The sequence below is a fragment of the Ornithorhynchus anatinus genome, chromosome 11 (genome assembly GCF_004115215.2).
Source record: "Ornithorhynchus anatinus isolate Pmale09 chromosome 11, mOrnAna1.pri.v4, whole genome shotgun sequence".
Lineage (NCBI taxonomy): Eukaryota > Metazoa > Chordata > Mammalia > Monotremata > Ornithorhynchidae > Ornithorhynchus > Ornithorhynchus anatinus.
The window spans coordinates 48,598,432-48,620,286 of NC_041738.1; the positions used below are offsets into that span (position 1 = coordinate 48,598,432).

Here is a 21,855-nt window from a genome sequence, read left to right on the forward strand (position 1 = left end):
AATCCTCCAGCCAGGAGTGAATGAATTGCAGCTAAATGTATTTGTCGTTAAATTAAGCAAGTGGCATTCGATTTGCATTTGGAAAGAGAGAGGAAATAAAAAGCAGGGAGTCATCAGCAATTTCTTCTGACCATACCCTTCCTAAACTTGTCCACCAAATAAAGTCAGCGTGGCTCAGTGGAAAGAGCATGGTCTTTGGAGTCAGGGCTCATGAGTTCGAATCCCAGCTCTGCCACTTGTCGGCTGTGTGACTGTGGGCAAGTCACTTAACTTCTCTGTGCCTCAGTTCCCTCATCTGTAAAATGGGGATTAAGACTGTGAGCCCCATGTGGGACAACCTGATTCCCCTATGTCTATCCCAGCGCTTAGAACAGTGCTCGGCACATAGTAAGCGCTTAACAAATACCAACATTAAAGTCCATTCTCCCCTTTTCATCCTATCAAATGCATTAAATTTATTTGCAATTAGTAGATAAACATGTGTTTCCTTTGGATAGACTTAAAACCACAGTTAATACTATTATCAAAGATCTAATAAATAGCTGTTTTCATTTCCTGGTCAAACCAGTGCCTGGAGACAAATTCCACTGAGTGCCAGAAAGAAACCTTTGACTAAGAGCCACTTTGATTTATTCTGAGCTCTGTTTTCCCACTCTTTTTTGTTGTTGTTGTTTTTTCAAGTTTCTGGGCTGTGCTCAAGGCTCCTATCTCTAACAGCAGCTCTGTTTGTGATGCCATTGTATATTCTCTTTACCAAACAGACCCTCTAGATTTTGCCACATGACTTCCTAAAGGTATTTTTTTTAATTATCTGCAATATATTTCCTACAGGAGGAAAAATATCAAATTCTATATTATGATTATGAAAAAACTCTACCTAAAATTTATTTTCACCCAGTTTTTTTCATTACCTTTTCTTAAATTCAAGAGGAGTTTGAATTCTCTTTAGTTGGGGGAGAGAGAAACTGTGGAACATGTGTGCCAGTCTGACAGAGACTGAAGAAGAATGGAGGAATAGGACCCTCGAATCAACACTGCTATGGAACAGTGTTCCTGCTTCCCCTGAAGTCTTCCTGCTCTTATGCACTCTCACAAGCAGTTAGTACAGTGCTTTGCACACAGTAAATGCTCAATAAGTATGATTAATAATAATAATGGGACAATTCACCCTTGGAACTAAGTTCAATATGGAAAACCTAGGTTGGGTAGGGGAGGTGGGATCAGAGCAAGATGCTTCTCTCTTCAGTAGTTAATAAGATTGTGATTTTTGCTCCTCTGAATCTGGAAAATGAATTGTTGTACTCTACAGAATGGGGGAAGGGAGAATCGGAACCTTTATGAAGTTTCTGAGTGATCTGATTGGGCCCTATTTTCTCCTTTTGATGTTGCAAGAGCACCTACTTAATCCTGGGTATGACCCTGCATGTAATAATACCTGTTACTATTATTATTATTATTATTAATACTTGTTAAGTGCTTACTATACGCCAAGCATTACACTGAGTCCTGGGGTAGATACATGTTAATGAGATTCAACATCATCCCTGTACCCCATGGAGCTCACACTCTAAGTAGGAGGGAGTAGGGTTTAATCCTCATTTTACAGGTGAGGTGATAGAGGCACAGAGAAATTAAATGATTTGCCCATAATCACAGAGTAGACCTGAAGCAGAACCAGGTTTAGAACCCAGGTCCTCTGCCTCCCAGTCCTGTGTTCCTTCCTCTAGGCCACCCTGCTTCTCCCTCACCTCAACTTTCAGTCCTCAGACATTTGGTAAGCACTTACTATGAGTCAAGGACTTTTCTAAGCGTTGGGGTAGATATGAGCTAATTAGGTCAGGCAGAGTCCCTGACCCAAAGTCAGGCACATAGTCTAAGTAGGAAGGAGAACAGACATTGAATCCCTATTTTATAGATGATGAAACTGAGGCACAGGGAAGTTAAGTGACTTGTCAAAGGTCTTGCAGCAGGCAACTGGAAGAGTCAGGATTAGAAACCAGGTCCTCTGACTCCCAGGCCCATGCTCTTTCATTCATTCAGTTGTATTTATTGAGCACTTACTGTGTGCAGAGCACTGTACTAAGCGCTTATTCCATTTGGCCATGCTCCTTCCCATTCTTGTGCACTCTGTCTGCAAAGAGGGAAGAGTTTGGTCACTTTGAGGTGATCCTTCTTTTTCTTCCTGGAAAAGCTAGCTTCAGGGTATGGATCAGAATGGAAAACCTTCCCTGGTGTCTTCCCTAGCAACCTATGGGTTAGGGGTGAAATCCGCCCTACAACATATTATGGCTTAACAGAAGCCTTTAAGCGCGCTCTATCTGCTCTCACAATGGCTCAGAGCCTCCCTTCTCGCACTCCCACCATCCCTCCCCTACCCAGGAGTAAAATAAGGCTCCCTGCCTGGAAAAGAGAAGAAAATTCAGTATGACCGATAACAGTAGAAAGTGATTACTCTAAGTTATGTGGATCCAATCTACCCATCTAAAAGTCAATGCTCACTGATACTGATGTGTCTGCAACTACTTTATATTGATTAGTGAAGCTTTTGGTTGAAGGGATGAGATTGGAAATTATTTCTTTGAAACCTGGAAAGGCTAAGATCTTTTCAAGGGCTACATGAAGAATGTTACAGTTTATTGGAGGTCAACCATGGCCAGATTATCCTGCCTTAGCATTAAATGCCAAGTGGAACTTGATCTATTCTCTAAAGAGGGAGAGCTTATTGAAAATTATCCACAAGCAGCTCATTGCTTGATAGTCCCTTCAGATTGGAGTGATTGAAAGAGTGGATCCCTTAATTAACCCTGAATTTAGCTCTTCTTCTTTTGGCTTCTAGAGGGGCAGCAGAGTACCCTGGGAGACATGGAGGGGGAGTATTCTCCATTAAATTCCACCATTACTACTATTGTTGTCATTCCACAGCTTTTGGTTTGAGAAGCAGCGTGGCTCACTGGAAAGAGCACGGGCTTTGGAGTCAGAGGTCATGGGTTTGAACCCCGGCTCTACCACTTGTCAGCTGTGTGACTTTGGGCAAGTCACTTAACTTCTCGGTGCCTCAGTTACCTCATCTGTAAAATGGGGATTAAGACTGTGAGCCCCACGTGGGACAACCTGATTCCCCTGTGTCTACCCCAGCGCTTAGAACAGTGCTCGGCACATAGTAAGCGCTTAACAAATACCAACATTCATTAGCAAGCTTTGCAATTACTTCAAATGGGAAGCAACATGACCTAATGGAAAGAGGATAGGCATGGGAGTGAGCAGACCTGTCTTCTAATCTCAGCTCTGCCTGCTCTGTGACCTTGGGTGAATCGCTTAACTTCTTTGGGCCTCAGTTTTCTCAACTGTTAAATGGGGATGAAATGCCTGTTCTCCCTCCTACTTAGACTTTGAGCCTCGTGTGGAACAGGGACTGTGACTGACCCGCTGAACTTATATCTTCCCCAGGGCTTAGTACAGTGCTTGACACATAGTAAGTGATTAACAAAATGCTACCTCACCTAAATCATAAGTTCCTTCAGAACAGGGACTATGTTTGCTCACTCTATTACTCTCTACCAAGTGCTTAGTACAGGGCTCCACATATGGTAAGACTGACTGATGAGGATCAGCTGCTGGCAAAGCCCCCATTACTTCCTTCCCATAGAGACTCTTTAAGCTACAGTGAGGAGATGAGACTCACAATGTTAGTCCCCTTTTTACATATGTGATCACTGCGGCACAGAGAATTAAGCGACCTACCTGAGGTCACACAGCAGACAAGTGGCATAGTCAGGAATAGAACCCAGGTCCTTCTGACTCCTAGGTCTCGCTGTTTTGAGGAGATGGGGCAGGGGATTGATGTGCTGAGACTCAGTTGATGGTGGAATATCTGGCAATATTTCGGCAAGGAATAATTGCCTAAAGCACACGGTCCTTTTGCTGGGAGCAGACATGGGCTGCATTCTTCTCCCAACTCAAGATTACATAGAAAGTTCTAATTAGTCTCAAACCCATTCTCTCCATCCAACAGGGGTGGAGTTAGACTAAGGTACAGAGCAACACATTTAATGATAAATCTCACATCTACAATGTAAGTCTTAGTATGGTAATGGCTGCTCAGGGAAGCTAGTTTAGGTCTATCCAACCAAAGGGAGAGGCTTGCTCCTCCAAGCCAAAAAAATCTGGGGAGACCCACAGATGAAATATCTCTAATGGAAGTTGAAAGAGGAAAAGAGAAAAGTGGTCACGTATGGTAGGGTTTAATTTAGGCCTTCTAAGCCAAGAGGAAAAGACTAGCACATCTTTCTTCTAGAAGATTACTGATGCTGCCAAGGCATGGTGCCATGAAAAATAGAAGCCAGACTGGAATATCAAGGAGTTCTAGGGAATAGTGAAGGCACTTAGATGTATAGTCAGAAAAGATCAAACAGGAAATATGTAGCATGCCAAAGCCATAAATGGAAACAGAAAAGCATTTTAAAAAACATGTCAGGACCGAGAGAATAGAAGAGAAATATTGCTCTATTATGAGGTGAGAATGGAAAGCTATAATAGTTAACCTGAAGAGGATTTTCCTCTACCTTCCTCTTTACCAGAAAATGTGAATGAACCAATAACAGGGTTAAGCAAAGAGGATGAGAAACCAAAGTGGAATGGAATGGACCAGGTAAATAATTACTTAAATAAGCTAAATGCAATCAAATCTGCAGGTACTGAAAATTATAGCCTACAGTATTAAAGCAATGGTCAAAGTCACTGTTGAGAGTAAACATCCATTTGGCCATTCCTGGTCTGGAGTTTGGAGGAGTTTTTGGAAAAAGCCATCAGGATGTTTGTATTTGAAAAAGGGAAAAGGAGTCACCCTAGCAATTTATAAATTTGAAAGCACAACTTCTTTCTTACCCAGCTTAAGAAAAATGCTGGGTAAAGATGTCAATTTACCAATATCTTGAAGAAAACACAGTTCTGGGTAGTAACCAGTTTGACTCGATGAAGGAAAATGGTGTTGTCAACCTAATGTAATCTCTTTCTATGACAGAATGATAGGTCTGGTAGGTCAAGGGGAAGCTTATAGATATAATCCACCTTGACTTCTGGCTCGGCTTTTGATTCTGTTATGACATCCTCACTAATAGAGAAGGGAAAAAGAGCTTTATGACAGCATTTTTCAAGGTCAGGTCATGACACAGTACGGGGTCATGCTCAATTATGCACTGGGTTGCAAGTTGTGGGCCTTAACTGCTAAAAGACACCAGGACCACTATCAACAACAGAACCTTCCTTGTTTGGCTCATCTAGCCCCACAGACTGAACTAGGTCATAAGGTTCTTTTGGTGGGGTACAAGATAACCCAGTAATTCAATGGATGCCCAAGAAGCCAAACAGTCATACTTAGAGAGTGACTATCAGTGGACCAGCGTCAACCTCGGGCAATGGTATGGGAAGGGGAGAGATGTGGTAAAGAATCATGATCTCCATTAGGTTTGGGGTGTTGAAGGATATCATCAGAATTCAAAGTGGCTGGGGTAAGTTGGAGAAACCAAGAGACAGAAGTTGAATAAGATGATGGGTTTTTGTTTTTTTTGATAGAGGAAAAAAACAAACTACTTTTCCTGGAGATGGACCAGTAGCATCTATGTAGGAAAGAAAAAGAGCTATCGAAATATACTATTAGAATGAAAAACTCCTTGAACACAGGGGCTGTATCATTTATTATTTTCCCCTACTGTAAATTTATCTTACCGTCTGTCTCCCTTGCCAGACTCTAAGCTCCTTGTGGGGAGGGGTCATGTCTACTAATTTTATTGTGCTCTTTCAAGTATTTAGTACAGTGCATTGTGCCCAGTAGGTGCTCAATAAATACTGTTTATTGATTGGTGATACTGATGAAGATGATGAAGACAAGCGTCTATCAGTAAATAATGGAGTATTGTGTTCAAAAAGTATACATGATACTGGGTTTCCTAAATAGATGTTCCTCATAAAGGAATTGAAATATATTTCAGTGATATGAATGAACTATGATGGAGACAGAATCTGGACTGTAATATTAGGTCTGGTTCTAAACTCCATAATTAGAAGGGCAAAGAAGACTTGGAAATATAATTTGGAAAATAGAAGAACAGTGAAAGAAATTGACATTATTCAGCCAGGAGAAGAGAAGGCTGAGGAGGATATTGTTTCTCCAAAGCTATGAAGGACACTTTAAAAGAAAATGACCAACTGTTCTCCATCTCTGTTCAAGTTAGTAGAGGAGAAAAGGGTAGCATTTGGACTTTGGAGAGATAAAAGCAAGACTGTTCTGTTCAACATAATGTTAAATATGAGATGGACTTGCTTGTGAGAATCTTGGATATTGTTCTCTGGATGTCTTCAAAAATAGGAGAGATTCTTAACTCATTTAGATCTGGACATGCCAGGCAGAGGGGATAATAATCTAGGATTCTGAGTTTTGTTTTTATGTTCCCTTTTCAAACTTTTCATCTAGAATGCTTCAGGCCCATTAAATTCAACTAGTCCGTATGTCTACATTTGTCAGTTATATGCTGTTATCCAGTGGCTAGCCGGAAGTTAATGCCATCTGAAATGACCCCTCCTCTAATTCACCAGAAGGTTAAACGTATCATAACCATGCTGTATTAACCACAAGTGAGACACTGACCTATTTGCCAAAGATCTATTCGTGAGGAAAATGTCCTATTGACCGCATCACAAGGTTATATTTCTATTCTTAAAGGATCTCTAATAGGAGCAGGACTGTCAAACTTCCACAGAATTAGGGAATTTAGTCTTTGGCATAGAATAATTTTGGTAAAAAGTTTTAATAGTGTCTAATAAATCTACAAAATTGAAATTAAAATTGAAGGACCAGCTTGTCAGTTTACTGAATCCATAAAAACAATTATTCTTTTTTTGTGACAATTGAAAAATTGAATGACAAGTTTCCTAATTAGAGACTGCAAACTCACTCTGGATAATTGGGTAATGATTCATAAGTTCCTTCGGAACATACTTCTGTTTCACTGCGATTGTTTCTTTCTTGAGTTCTCATCCTAAACCATCTTTTCCTCTGAATAATTCAGCTTCTGAAATCCTTCCCTATTTTTGGGCTTTGGTCAATGGAGTGGCAAAATGGCATTTCAGCAAGGAGTAAAACTAATATGTTTTCACTGGTGTGTGTCCAAATTGATTAGCTTGTTTCTACCTAGTGCTTAGCACAGTGCTTGGCACATAATAAATACCACAATAATTATTAGCTCATGGCATGCAGCATTATTTTAAGGAAAGTTTCACTGAAATGTTTGCTGCCACAGGGAAGAGGAGAATCCATCCCAAATGTTTAATCAGTTTCCATTTAGACAACTTAAATTGCCTACTTATGTGGGTTTTATCCTTGCAATTCTTTGTGCTCAAGATTGGTGAATGGATCAACAGGGGTGTGTCAAGAGATGAATTCTGGTGAATGGCTTCTGCTTGTCTCCTCACTCTGTTTCATAAATACAAGTCATTCAGTAAAGGAAAGAATGATTTAGATCAAACATGGCACTACACTTGCCTCATGTACACACACACCATTTTTTTTTCCTCTTGGCGGTCAATCTAAAATAATGCAGCTGAGTTCATTGTTCTTTCCCAAGATCATCCCTACAACTTCTTTTCCGTTCCACCCTGAGTTCTCTCTTCTTGAGAAACAATTCTCACTTTTCCTCACATTTCAGAGGTCTATTTTTTTTTCTAATGACCTCTACATGTCCTCCTCACCCACACCACCTCGAGTCAGAAGTTTCATTCTTTTCATTCCTTCTTTCCTTTCCCTATTTCCAAGTATCCCTGTCATGTTGATCCTCTTCCTTCAATTGCCAAACATTTGACATACTCCACTTTTCTTCCATGGCTAACATCAGAAGTGTGAGCTAGATCCCAGCCAGAAACTTCCCACTGAGCACTTCTGAATTATCCTGCACTTGACACCCAACCTATGCACTCTTGGGACTAGAGCACCATATTTGATGGCATTTTCATCTACTGCACAGTGCTCAGGAATTGCTGGTACTTTAATAAACCTATGTGATCCTTCTGTTAGAATGAGATGAAAAAAATGTCAGTATGTGTCCAGGTGAACAGTTCGGTATTTGGAATGGTTGTAGCTGAAGCTTCCAGTAGTGAAGTTTTACTCAACGTTATCCATGGTCAGGCCCTGAAAATCAAATCTTTAATGTAAATAACATTAGGTTTATTTAAATGTTATGGCTAAGGATATCATTTGAGGCTTTATGAATGAAATGTACTGTTTCTCAAAATAAGATACCTGGTTTTAATGTAACATTTCCAAGTCCCAGCAAATGATCACTGCAACAGTCGAATGCTAGCTACCCTAGGTTAAGGTCACCTTCACCCTCTCCTCTCCATATCCCTTGCTCCACCTTCTGTTGAGTCTCTTCCATTTCCTGTACAGGTTAAAGTGGCCTAGGCACAGCATGGTTTACTTTTCAGGGACCTCCAAGCAATAAAACCTCTGATGAAAGGGGTGAAGTTCATTAAGTTCAGCTTAAGAAATGCATGACTTCCACAAGATGGAGTTTTGGATAATTACAAGAACTACCTGCAGTCATGCTGATTGCTGCCCAATTTCCTTAAATGGAAAAACTTGTTAAAACCTTTTTCCAGACTTCAGAGCTGATGTCAGTGCCTTGAGGTTAGACATTAGCTGTTCAGTATTTACAGAAATTCTAGTCAGGCAGAAATTTACTCCTGAGAATGGCAGTAAACTATCCTTGCAGTGAGGTATCTTATTTTTCTGCTTTAGGACAAGTGCTTTTCACTTTCTTGTCAAATCCTATGTGTAACTAAATCTTTCAGTGCCCTCAAAATGGAAAATGACACACTCAAAATGGATATCTTATCATTCATCACTCAAGTGAAACCTAGGGTAGCTGAATGAAAGAATTAGCACATCATTTGCTATGTTCCAACCTTACCTTCCCTGCCGTCCTCATTGGTGATTTACACTAATGTTCAGGATTTTCTCTGCAATTATGCCTAACAAAGATGCTTTATATGAGAAACCACTCCACATAAGGAACATTAATTCATACAATCCAGGAGGTATTGTGATTTAATCAGGGATTTTAATTATATTTGTATGGTCATTTAGGGTGCTTCTTAGTCAAACGGAACACAATGTAGCATCTTTAAATACCCTGCAGGCTTTTAGATGAGCTAAAATGGACAGTGCTTAAAAGATGCTTTTGGCTCCCTAGCAGAGTTTTAATAGTAAAGATATTAAGTCTGGGGAAAAGAATGCACCACATCCAAGGAACATTTGGTCATTTGCAGGGGTTTCCTGTAATAGGCACAGTTCTATTCTAGAGAAATCAGTTCCATCTTAGGTTGCAACATTTCCAATTCCATTTCCCAACAAGTGGCTGTCAATAAAAGATGGTTAGAAAAGGTTCTGAAGGAAGAGTGTGGTGCTAGAATTTTTTTAAGAATAGTTGACACAGCCTGGTTGGGAATCTTATCGTTGAATAGGTGACGACAACGGGGATAAATATCATCTTGCTAACTTCCATTACTCACCACTGTCAATTGCCAGGAACAGTGCTGTGTAGATGTTGTTATGGACAAACGGGGATTCCCGATCTAAAACAGCAGCAGTGTCGATGGTTCCATTTGTAGGATTAATATTAAGCCAGCCAGCAGGGTCTTTGTAAACGGAATACCTGCGAAATCCAACGAAAGCAACAGGTTACCATCTTGAAAACAGTGAAACAACTGCACTTCCATTCATAGGGAAACATGGTCAACTTAGATGGCTATATTATTTTCCTAGATTTGATCTCCTGAGAATAAAAGGGATTTGAACTAGGAATTCCTCTCTCTATAGCTCCTAACTCCTTCCTGATACCTACTCAAAAGCTGTTAACCAAAATACTTTAATAATAATAATAATAATGTTGGTATTTGTTAAGCGCTTACTATGTGCCGAGCACTGTTCTAAGTGCTGGGGTAGACACAGGGGAATCAGGTTGTCCCACGTGGGGCTCACAGTCTTAATCCCCATTTTACAGATGAGGGAACTGAGGCACCGAGAAGTTAAGTGACTTGCCCAAAGTCACACAGCTGGCAAGTGGCAGAACCAGGGTTCGAACCCATGACCTCTGACTCCAAAGCCCGTGCTCTTTCCAGTGAGCCACGCTGCTTTAAGAAGGTGCACAGTGAATAATATACATTGTTGTCATTAGGGTATCTGACTTCTGGATTTGTGCAGGGACTGTCTCTATCTGTTGCTGATTTGTACATTCCAAGTGCTTAGTATAGTGCTCTGCACATAGTAAGCGCTCAATAAATACTATTGAATGAATGAATGAATTTGTGAATATAAAGAAAGCTACACATCATTTAGGGATTTTGTTAGGCAAAGCTTCTAATAGTCTATATTTCTTAGCTGTCGCCATCTGAAAGCAGCAATCTAAAGCAAATGAAAGTCAATAAGAAAACAAATAGACCAGTTGTCAGAAAAGATTTTTAAAAGAAATGGAAATGAGGGGTAGGTTTGAATATATGATTTAGAATCATTCCTTAGCCCCATGCATCCAAAAATAGGTAGCACGAGACACATTTCTCTTATGATACAATAAGAATGTAAGGTGACTGAAGTTTCAGGCCCAGAACATAATTATTGGAAAAATTCTTAGTTTATTCCCATTTCTTTTCCTTTGAAGAAAATAATGTATAGGATCAAAAAAGACCTAACAAGGACTTTCCAAGGTTGATTTTGGGGGAGCAGAGAGGTGAAGTCAACCTTACTAATGTCTCAACAAATTATCTCTGGAACTTAATAGAACAAATGAGCAGGAATCCACCTTCTCCAAAATCTGAAAGAAAATCCAGGGCCATACTCTGTTGAAATTTGTTTCTAGCCACACTACCCCTTTGAGAGAGGTAATTTGGCAATTTGTTTTTGGTCAGCATAACACAGGACTTGCAGGTTAAGCTGTAGATAAGGCAACTGTTTCTCTCCTATCACTTTTTCTTCCTCAGATGAAAAGACAATTTTTTATTTCTTTTGTCTCTTCCCATGTGTTGAGTACGGTGCACCAAAAGGTGTCCCATTAATATCACTACAAACTGCTGCTGAAAATTAGAGTGGGAATTTCACAACATCACCAAGATCCATCCTTCCCTCTCTATCCAAACCCCTACCATGTTAGCACAATCATTCATTCTTTCCTGACTGGATGACTGCATCAGCCTCCTTTCTGACCTCCCAACCTCTTGCCTCTCCCCACTTCAGTCCATACTTCACTCCGCTGCCTGGATTATCTTCCTACAGAAATGTGGAGGGCATGTCACCCACCCCCTCCTCTAAAATCTCTAGGAGTTGCCTATCTACCTTTATATCAGACAAAAACTCCTCGCTTTTGGATTTAAAGCTCTCCATCACCTTGCCCTTTCTTAACTCACTTCCCTTCTCTCCATCTACATCCCAGCCTGCACACTCCACTCCTATGATGCTAACCTTCTCACCGTGCCTGAATCTCACTTGTCTCGCTGCGGACCCCTGGCCCACATTTAACCTCTGACCTGGAATGCCCTCCCTCCTCAAATCCGCCAAAAAATCATAATCTCCCTCTCCCCCTGCCCAAAACCCTACTGAAGGTGCACCTCCTCCAAGAGGCCTCCCCAGACTAAGCCCCCTTTTCCTCAACTCCCCTCCCTTCCACATCACCTCAACTCTCTCCTTTTGCTCTCCCCGCCACCACACAGCACTTACGTATGTATGCATATATCTGCAATTCTATTTATTTATATTGATGCCTGTTTACTTGTTTTGATGTCTGCCTCCCCCTTTTAGACTGTAAGCCCGTTGTGTACAGGGATTGTCTCTCTTGCTGTATTGTACTTTCCAACCAGTGCTTGGCAGACAGTATGCGCTCCATAAATATGACTGAATGAATAAATTTGGTTGTGTAGTCCATGCCAGATGGACAGAGCAGAGTTGCAAAAAAATGTGGGGTTGCTCCCCCCACTGTACACAAGAAGAATTCCTTTTTCCATGGCTGGTCCTCCTTTATGCAGTCTGGCCTGTAGAGATACGATAAAGGGCTCGGCCTAGGGGTGTCATGAGAGGGAAGCAGTTTGGTCTAGTGGAAGAAGGATTGGACTGGGAATCCGGATTCCAGAGTTAAATCCAGTGTTGCTCCTGACTTGTTGGGTGACCTTGGACAAGTCCCTCAATCTCTCTAAACCTCGGTTTACTCATCTGTAAAATGGGGGTAAGATACCTGCCTCCCTAGCTCTTTGTTTGAAAACTTCAATGTGGGACAGGAACTGTGTCCAATCTGATTGTCTATATTTACATAGTGCTTGGGCAGAGAGGAAGCCGCCTGGTCTAGTGGATAGAGCACAAGCCTGGGAGTCAGAGGACCTGGGTTCTAATTCCAGCTCTGCTGCTTGTCTGCTGCGTGACATAGAGGAAGTCAGTTAGCATCTCTGTGCCTCAGTTACCTCAACTGCAAAATGGCGATTGAGACTGAGAGTCCCACCTGAGGGACTGTGATCAACTGATTAGTTTGTAATAAGAATAATGATAATTGTGGTATTTGTGTGCTTAGTTTGTGCCAGGCATTGTATTAAGCACTGGGGTGGATTAAAGCAAATTGGGTTGGACACAGTCCCTGTCCCACGTGGGGCTCACAGTCTCAATCCCCATTTTACAGATGATTTAGTGGAGGCATAGAGAGGTGAATTGCCCTAGGCAACAGAGCAGACAGGTGGCAGAGCGGGGATTAGAACTCATGACCTTCTACCTCCCAGGCCTGTGCTCTATCCACTATGCCAAGATGCTTCTACCATAGTGCTTAATATAGTATCTGACACATAATAAGCACATAACAAATACCATAAAAAAGAGAACATTCTGAATAAATGTTATTATTATAATTAACCACAGAATATGCTACAGTGCAGATTCTGCTAGAGTAAACCCCTTTCTCCCTCCCCGAGATGAGGCCTCTAGGGGGAGAGAAAGCACTGCTCAGATCCCTTCCTGACTTTTGTATGGCCTGATTTTGGTTTCACTTATAGGTTGGTTAATGTGTTTTTTGGACAGGCACAATGAGTGGGATATTTATCCAACTTCTCTGGGATGCATAGGGGAGAACAAGTTCTCTGATAAAACCAGAAATGGGAAGGGCAACAGTCCCACCGTATGACAACTTTCTGGGTTCATTGTCTATATTGTTTGAAGGGTAATTACAATTAAGCCACTAAATTACAGTAGAACAATTTCAAGGTACCATTGGTGGTAACTGTGGTATTTATTAATAATGTTGGTATTTGTTAAGCGCTTACTATGTTCAGAGCACTGTTCTAAGCACTGGGGTTGATACAGGGTAATCAGGTTGTCCCACATGAGGCTCACAGTCTTAATCCCCATTTTACAGATGAGGTAACTGAGGCACAGAGAATTTAAGCAATTTGCCCATAGTCACACAGCTGACAGGTGGCAGAGCCAGAATTCAAACCCATGACCTCTGACTCTCAAGCCCATGCTCTTTCCACTGAGCCATGCTGCTTCTTATTAAGAACTTACTATGTGCCAGGCACTGTACTAAGCGCTGGGGTAGATGCAAACTAATAGAGTTGTGTGAGAGTAGAGCTGGCCAACCCTGATCTCCAGTGGTCTACTTATAATAATATTGGTATTTAAGCGCTTACTATGTGCCGAGCACTGTTCTAAGTGCTGGGGTAGAGACAAGGTAATCAGGTTGTCCCACGTGAGGCTCACAGTCTTAATTAATCCCTATTTTACAGATGAGGTAACTGAAGCACAGAGAAGTTAAGTGACTTGCCCAAAGTCACACAGCTGACAAGTGTCAGAGTGGGAATTAGAACCCATGACCTCTGACTCCCAAGCCCGGGCTCTTTCTGCTGAGCCACGCTGCTCCTCCTTTAACTTATACTCCTAAGCACATAATAAGCCCTTATAAAAATACTCCTAAATAGATGTAGCGGTTTAGCAGCGAGGGGAGAGAGATTTATCAATCAGTAGAGTTTATTGAGGTCCTACTGTGTGCAGAACACTGTACTAAATGTGGGGGGCAGGAAAATAGAGTGAGTAGAGGTGATCACCCCTGCTCAAGAAGTGGACAATCTGGTGGGGGATGCTGGCCCTGAACTCTTTGAACTACTTGCCAGGGTTAAATATATTCATTTTTACGTGGCTTTAAAACTGGATTCTGAGTGTCACTGTCTGCTTCTAGTGTTCCTGTCATTGACTTGAAGGTCAGAAAATTTTATTTCTCCAGGGTGAGAACTAAGGCAGAAATTTAGCCTTCAGACTTTTTGGAGATTCTTTTCCCTCCTTCTGAAAGCAGGTTTGTGGCTTTTATCTTAGAAAATAAAAGTAATGAAAACTGGTCCACGTGGCATAGATCAGTTGGCTGTATATAATATATACAACCTTTATAGCCATCCTTAATTTTCAGAGAGGTCATTTGTGGCAATGAATCCAAACCATTCAATCATTCAATAGTATTTGTTGAGCGCTTACTATGTGCAGAGCACTGTAGTAAGTGCTTGGAATGTACAATTCGGCAACAGATAGAGACAATCCCTTCCCATTGACGGGCTCACAGTCTAATCGGGGGAGACAGACGGACAAAAACAAGACAACTTCATCATGATAAATAGAATCAAGGGGATGTACACCTCATTAACAAAATAAATAGTTTAATAAAAATATATACAAATGAGAAAAATATGGAACGCTTCACGAATTTGCGTGTCATCCTTGCGCAGGGTGGCGTGGGAATCAGATGACTGGGATTCTAACCTTGGCTCTGCCACGTGCCTACTTTATGACCTTGGACAAGTCACAACCCCTATGTGCCTCAGTTTTTTCCTTTGTAAAATGGGGATTAAATCCTATGCTCTCCTACTTAGACTGTGAGCCCCCTGTGGGATAGGGACTGTGTCTAATCTACCCCAATACTTAGTGCTTGGCACATAGTAAGCACTTCTCTATCTTCCACTGTAGATCCAGGTCTCACAGCTACATAGAAAGTTGGACACCACAACCTCTTCACAGACCTTTATAACTTGATATGGAGCTTGATGCTCTGTGGCTCCCATACCTTGCCTGTATAAAATCATGTTTCTATCTCTTTAGTGATTGCTTTGAGTACTTTGTTACCTATACTAATGCAATTCTAGAATGAATTTTTTAAAAATTAAATTTTATTGTCTAGACTAGGAAAAATTCTATGTTAGAAATGTGGCAGAAATAACCTATGGGATTATAATTGGTAGATTAAAATAAGATTTTAAAAAATCTAATCTTGTCCAGTGTCTAAAGTTACTCTCTAGTAGTTAAGTAGACACTCTAGGAGGTGTATTAACTCTTTAAAGCCACCAGAGGTTTGGTGGTTTAAATTCAGCAGTGCCCTAATTTGGAGTTAAAACTCCTCCACATACCTTTCTTGTGACTGTAGAGTAGCTTTAAGTCCTAGAAAGGAGGTAACTGTGTTTGCCACAGTATCCCTGAGAAGCAGCGTGGCTCAGTGGAAAGAGCCCGGGCTTGGAAGTCAGAGGTCATGGGTTCGAATCCCGACTCTGCCCCTTGTCAGCTGTGTGACTGTGGGCAAGTCACTTCACTTCTCTGGGCCTCAGTTCCCTCATTTGTAAAATGGGGATGAAGACTGTGAGCCTCATGTGGAACAACCTCATTCCCCTTTATCTACCCAGTGCTTAGAACAGTGCTCTGCATGTAGTAAGCGCTTAACAAATACCAACTATTATTATTATTATTATTATCATCATCATCCCTGAAAACCCAGGTACACTCAGTTCTACCATTTTGCATGCTTTTAGTATGTATTTTGGCTAGACTATGATTTTATACATATAAGGTTATCCTTTGTAATTATCACCTATGAGACTGTGGGTGACTATCAAGGCCCATAGAGGACCTACAGTTTCCATCATGTCGTGCATGGGAAAAGGCTATTCCATAACGCGTTGTTGCAGTGCCTGGTGTCGTTTTCCATTTTGCCTCTTTTTTTTAAACGATATTTTTTAAGCACTTAGTATGTGCCATGGTACTTAAGCGCTGGGGTAGCTACAAGCTAATCAGGTTGGACACAGTCGATGTCCCACACGGGGCTCACAGTCTAAATCCCCATTTTACAGCTGTAACTGAGGCTCAAAGAAGTTAAGTGAAATAGTCATACAGCAGACATGTAGTGGAGCTGGGATTATAATTTAGGTCCTTCTGACTCCCAGGCCCGTGCTCTATCCACTAGGCCTTGCTACTTCCCATTCTTGCTGCTTATCTCTCATTCCTTTCCAAACAGTTGCTTGAAGAGAGCCGCTCCTTTCTTGGTAGCCCTACTGGTCTGTCCTCAGCAATGGACTCTGAGTTTTCAGCTGGAATGTAGCATTGTCTGATGCTTTGATTTACTGTATCTTTAAAATGTTTCCTCTGTTCTACTTCCTTCTTATTTCCAAGTTCAGCTCTCCATACAACAGCTGTTCGGGTATTCTGCTGTCACAGATCCTTCTCAGGTATCCCACCCAGCTAAGAGACTGGGTATATTCCAGAACTTGCCTGTTCATGGTCTTGTATGACAGAATATGATCAGGGCATCAGGGAATGTATGCATTAGGGAAGCAGCGTGGCTCAGTGGAAGGCGCACGGGCTTGGGAATCTGAGGCCATGGGTTTGAATCCCGGCTCCACCACTTGTCAGCTGTGTGACTGTGGGCAAGTCACTTCACTTCTCTGTGCCTCAGTTACCTCATCTGTAAAATGGGGATTAAGACTGTGAGCCTCACGTGGGACAACCTGATTACCCTGTATCTACCCCAGCGCTTAGAACAGTGCTCTGTGCATAGTAAGCGCTTAAATACCAACATTATTATTATTATGTCCAAAGGTGCAAACCTGCTTGGATTTGAGGCACCATGTTATTGAAAGAACTGCTTGTGCCCATGTTGGGTAAGTATTACAAGACTAGTTTCACAAGAATGAAATCCTGGGAAGCAGCATGCTCTAGTGAATAGAGCATGGGCCTGGAGTCAGAAGAAACTGAGTTTTATCTCCCCCCGTAGAATGTAAGCTCATTATTGGCAGGGAATGTGTCCGCCAGTACTCTTGTACTGTACTCTCCCAAGCACTTAGTGCTATACACATAGTAAGCGCTCAATAAATGCCACTGATTGACTCTAATCCTGACTCTGCCACTTGTCATCTGGGCAAGTCACAACTTCTCTGTGCCTCAGTTAACTCACCTGTAAAATGGGAACTAAGACTGTGAGTCCTATTTGGGACATGGACAATGTCCAATCTGGTTAACCTCTGTCTACCCAGGGCTTAGTACAGTGCCTGGCACATAAAAAGTGCTTAACAAATACCAGTAAAAAGAATAAAAAAGAAAAGAGAATGCAACCCTTGTGTTATAGAAGATCTGAATGTATTGGGTAATCTTGAACTCAGTGGCAGAAATAAAGATTATAAATGTGTATTTGATACAGGGTATCATTCTACATGTACTTTTTAGAAATGACCTGAACATTTGCCTCGTCATGTCTTAGAATTAATTATTTAGTACATCACTAGGGACACAATTATCTGAAAGGAAGACAGTGATTGAAAAACCAAGAAATTGATGCAAACAATTTAATGAATTGAGGTAGGAGCCTCACCCAATGTGCACTTCCAACTTGAATAATCATTTAAATACTAAGCTGTCCTCTCATGAAGATATTAATTCATTAATCATTTCATTTTACAGGTAATTCATGCTTCTCAGTTCCTTTCATTTTACAACTTTGGAACAAATGTAGAGGCAAGAAAATTAAACAAAGGTGATGTAAATAATTCATAAACTATTATAAGGCAACAAGTCCCCAATTAACACTAGACTAATTTTAAGAAGGTTCAACATATTTGAAATAATGAGAATTTAAAATGAACTGTATTATACTCCCTGATTGCTTCTAAAAAATCTCGGTCGACATAAAGGGATAAATTATATAATTATATAATCTGCCATTTAACCTACGAGCAATGAGCTGTTCTTTGTTCTTCTCTCAGTAAATTTTTTTCTTAAGCTGCCACTGTTTTCTGAGGCTGAGATGCTGCTGCTTGGGAGAAATTGTATTCCTTCCTATGTGATTAATAAGACTGATACATCCTTGAAGAGCAAGGATATAAGAGAAAGTAGTTCAACTATTCCGCACATTTCTCAAAAACCTTTGATGCCGTTCCTCTACTCATTGAGGAGAAACTCCTGACCAATGGCTTTAAGACAAGCCATCAGCAAAATATTGCCTATGATGTCATGTGCTGTACAGTGTAATGACATCAACACATTTCACTACATCAAGTAGAATAATAATAATAATGTTGGTATTTGTTAAGCACCTACTATGTGCAGAGCACTGTTCTAAGCGCTGGGGTAGATACAGGGTAATCAGGTTGTCCCACGTGAGGCTCACAGTCTTCTCCCCATTTTACAGATGAGGTAACAGAGGCACAGAGAAGTTAAGTGACTTGCCCATAGTCACACAGCTGATAAGTGACTGAGTTGGGATTTAAACCCATGACTTCTGACTCCCAAGCCTGGGCTCTTTCCACTGAGGCACGAATATGTTGGGCCCCTGCCAAATTTCTGAAGTCGGCCAAGGAGAGATCTTCAGAGGTCTTTTGCTCTTGTTCTTTTTACTGAAGATTAGTCAGTCAATTGTATTTATCGAGCACTTACTGTGTGCAGAGCACTGTACAGTGTAATAATAATATTGGTATTTGTTAAGCGCTTACTATGTTCAGAGCACTGTTCTAAGCGCTGGGGTAGATACAGGGTAATCTACAGGACACAGGGTACAGGGTAATCAGGTTGTTCCACATGAGGCTCACAGTCGTAATCCCCATTTTACAGGCAAGGTAACTGAGGCACAGAGAAGTTAAGTGACTTGCCCACAGTCACACAGCTGACAAGTGGCAGAGTGGGGATTCTAACCCATGACCTCTGACTCCCAAGCCCGTGCTCTTTCTACTGAGCCATGCTGCTTCTCTGTACACTTTGGAGAGTACAATAGAATAAGCAGATACATTCCCTGCCCTCAAGGAGCTTGCAGTCTAGAGGAATATAATTAGTTGTACTACTAATATTTTTAAGCTCTTACCATCCTGTTAAGAACAAAGCTCTAGGAAAGAATACGCAGTTGGGAATTAAACATGGTCTCTGTCTCGAGTGGATTCATAATCTTAAACTGAATGCTACTTGCCACACTTAACATGTTTTTCTGCCAAAGAACAAACTTGAACCAAGACTCCATTTTAGGATTCCCCTGTTTTTCAGGCAATTCACTTTTGGGACTCTCAAACTCACATCACCCAGATTAATTTAGGGCCACAAGGAATTTAACTAGGAGATTAAATTGTAGTTATCAAAACTGTGCCCTCTCTCTCCCCTCACCCTTTCCTCTCATTCTCCCTACCTTCCCCCCTCATCCCGGTCTCCTCCATTACCCACCCAGAAGGGATAATGAAAAGATTGCCCTTAGCTTCTCTGCAGATTTACAGTTATGTAAAGTCAGACTTTGGCCACTTGTCTCTGGTTGCTTCTTTATATTTTTGACATTTTCTAAATTGTCCCTTTTACAAACCCTTCAGTGTAAAAACACCAGTGCACATGATGCATTCCCCCCCACCGCCACCCCCAGAATTCTGGATCTCACAAATGCCTTTGCCTAATTAAACTGGAATTTGCTAGGCAATTTATCTATGATGTGTACACTTGTTTCAGGAAAAATCATATAAAACTGAACTGATTTCAATCAGTAGCGTAGCTTCAGTGAAGACACGCTGAGAGTGGAAAAAGCCCACCTCCTAAGGATTCTTAGCTTTAGATGTGGTTCACTGACTGGCAAGCCAGTTAGTACAGTAGACAGATCATTCTAGAGGAAGATGGAGCTGGTAGGGAAGAGACCATTTATACTCGACCTCTGACCCTATAACTCTCCGTACGAAACAATTTAGTATCAGCAAGGATTGGCTAAAAGGGAGTCGTGGGAGCTGCCAGGGATGAGGAATCATTTCCAGATGCTGCCAATGGTGGCTCGAAATGCTGGAAAGCTTTCCCCCCTCCCCGCCCCCCAAACACACACCCTCAGCCCTGGCCAGAACCACAGGTCTTGGCAAAAGGGTATGAAGGAAAGAGATGGAAAGCAAAATGAAGCATATTGCATATGCTGAACCCCACCAGGAGAAGCACAAGCAGTGCCAAACTTAATATTGGAATCACACACAGCTGCCAATTTGATCCATAACGCTTCTTCTACCTCCTGCCTGTAGACTGGAAGTTAGGAATTTGGTAGAGCAAAAAGAGATGTTTGCATGTAGGTAGGGGAATTTGGATCAGCCATGGGGACTACCTAAGGCATGAAACAAAAATCTGGCATTCTGTAAAGTTCCCATGTGAGTCGTAAGAACATCAGGTTAAGGCCTTGCAAATGTTTTGAGTTTTTCTTTTGACAAAAAGATCAGTTTGATGCTGTTGCTCATACAAATATCCCATCAACTCAACCCTGGAGAAGTTAATGATATAGGGCTTGGGAAATGGGGAAAAGAAAACTCTTACGAAAATTATTGCTTTTGTTTTCTACTGACCTTTAGAAAAAATAATTATCTAGAAAGAAGAAATGTTAGTGTGTCTAAAATTTCTGATTCCTCAAGTTCAAACAAAATAAACCTGCTTCCCTAGACACAAAGACCACAAATTGATTGGATGATGAATAATATTCCCCATTCAGAAATAAACTCTGGGCCCTTTTGTTGTTTGTCCCTTAATGTTGAAATACTGACACTTCCCAGCCTGCTTCTTCCCAGCAATCTATCATTCGGGCAATAGTACTTACTGAGCACCAACTGTGTCTGGAACACTGTTCTAAGCAGGAGAGTTTAAGAAAAAAGACTCCCTGACCTCATGAAGTTTATAATCTGAAATTCTACTCTGTGTCTTTCTTGAAGGACCAAAAGGAAGTCATAAACATTTTCTTTATGCTAATATGATCACTCCATGAAAATTTCCCTTTGTCTTCCAAACTCCCTACCGATTAACCAATGTAATCTATTGATTTCTCTATGTGCATACGGCAGTTTTTGGCCATTCATGGATATTTTTGTTTGAGGTTTTGCCTACCTACATTTGGGGAGACACATTCACAGGTGCAGTGACAACTCTGGTGCCCCCCTCAGCCTCCTACCCTGAGCCCTAGCTATCTGATATCCCTTTGGTCACCAGAAGGTATAGAATCAGAAAGTAATGGGTTCTAGTCCTGGCTCTGCCACTTGTCTGCTGGGTGACCTTGGGCAAGTCACTTTACTTCCGTGGGCCTCAGTTACCTCATCTGTAAAATGGGGATTGAGACTGTGAGCCCCACGTGGGACAGGGACTTGTCCAACCCGAGTTGCTTGTATCTACCTCAGCACTTAATACAGTTACTGGCATTTATTAAGCACTTAACAAATACCATAATTAATTATTATTATTCAGTAGTTGACTGTCTCCTCTACTCCCATATTCCTGGAAAGCCCAGATAGCTAGGACTTGTTGAATCTATTTTCACCATTGGACACCGTTGGTATTCACCATTCCACCACATTCTTAAAGGATTCCTCTAACCAAACCCCCACAAATGCCAAAGGATCACAGAATAAGTTTATTTTATTTATTCATTTTTTTCTTTTTCATTACCCTTTGTATCTGCTTTCTGCTTTTTTTTTTTTACCTATTCCCACTCTATACATGATTTGTGTCTGCCTGTCTCCCTCATTAGATTGTTAATTCCTTGAAGGCAGGTCCCA

The 21,855-nt window shown here is 41.3% G+C and overlaps 1 protein-coding gene and 1 long non-coding RNA gene across 3 annotated transcripts in view; one reads left to right on the forward strand and one right to left on the reverse strand.

Moving 5' to 3' along the window:
• The window catches only part of CDH13 (cadherin 13), a 901,878-nt gene that overhangs the window by 49,074 nt on the left and 830,949 nt on the right, over window positions 1-21,855 (reverse strand). For both annotated transcript variants that reach the window (XM_029074853.2, XM_029074854.2), the window contains exon 11: window positions 9,562-9,704. In XM_029074853.2, coding sequence (XP_028930686.1) covers window positions 9,562-9,704 — 143 coding nt within the window. The remainder of the gene's footprint in view (window positions 1-9,561; window positions 9,705-21,855) is intronic.
• Window positions 1-21,855, forward strand: part of LOC114815030 — a 65,080-nt gene that overhangs the window by 6,297 nt on the left and 36,928 nt on the right. The window lies entirely within an intron of this gene.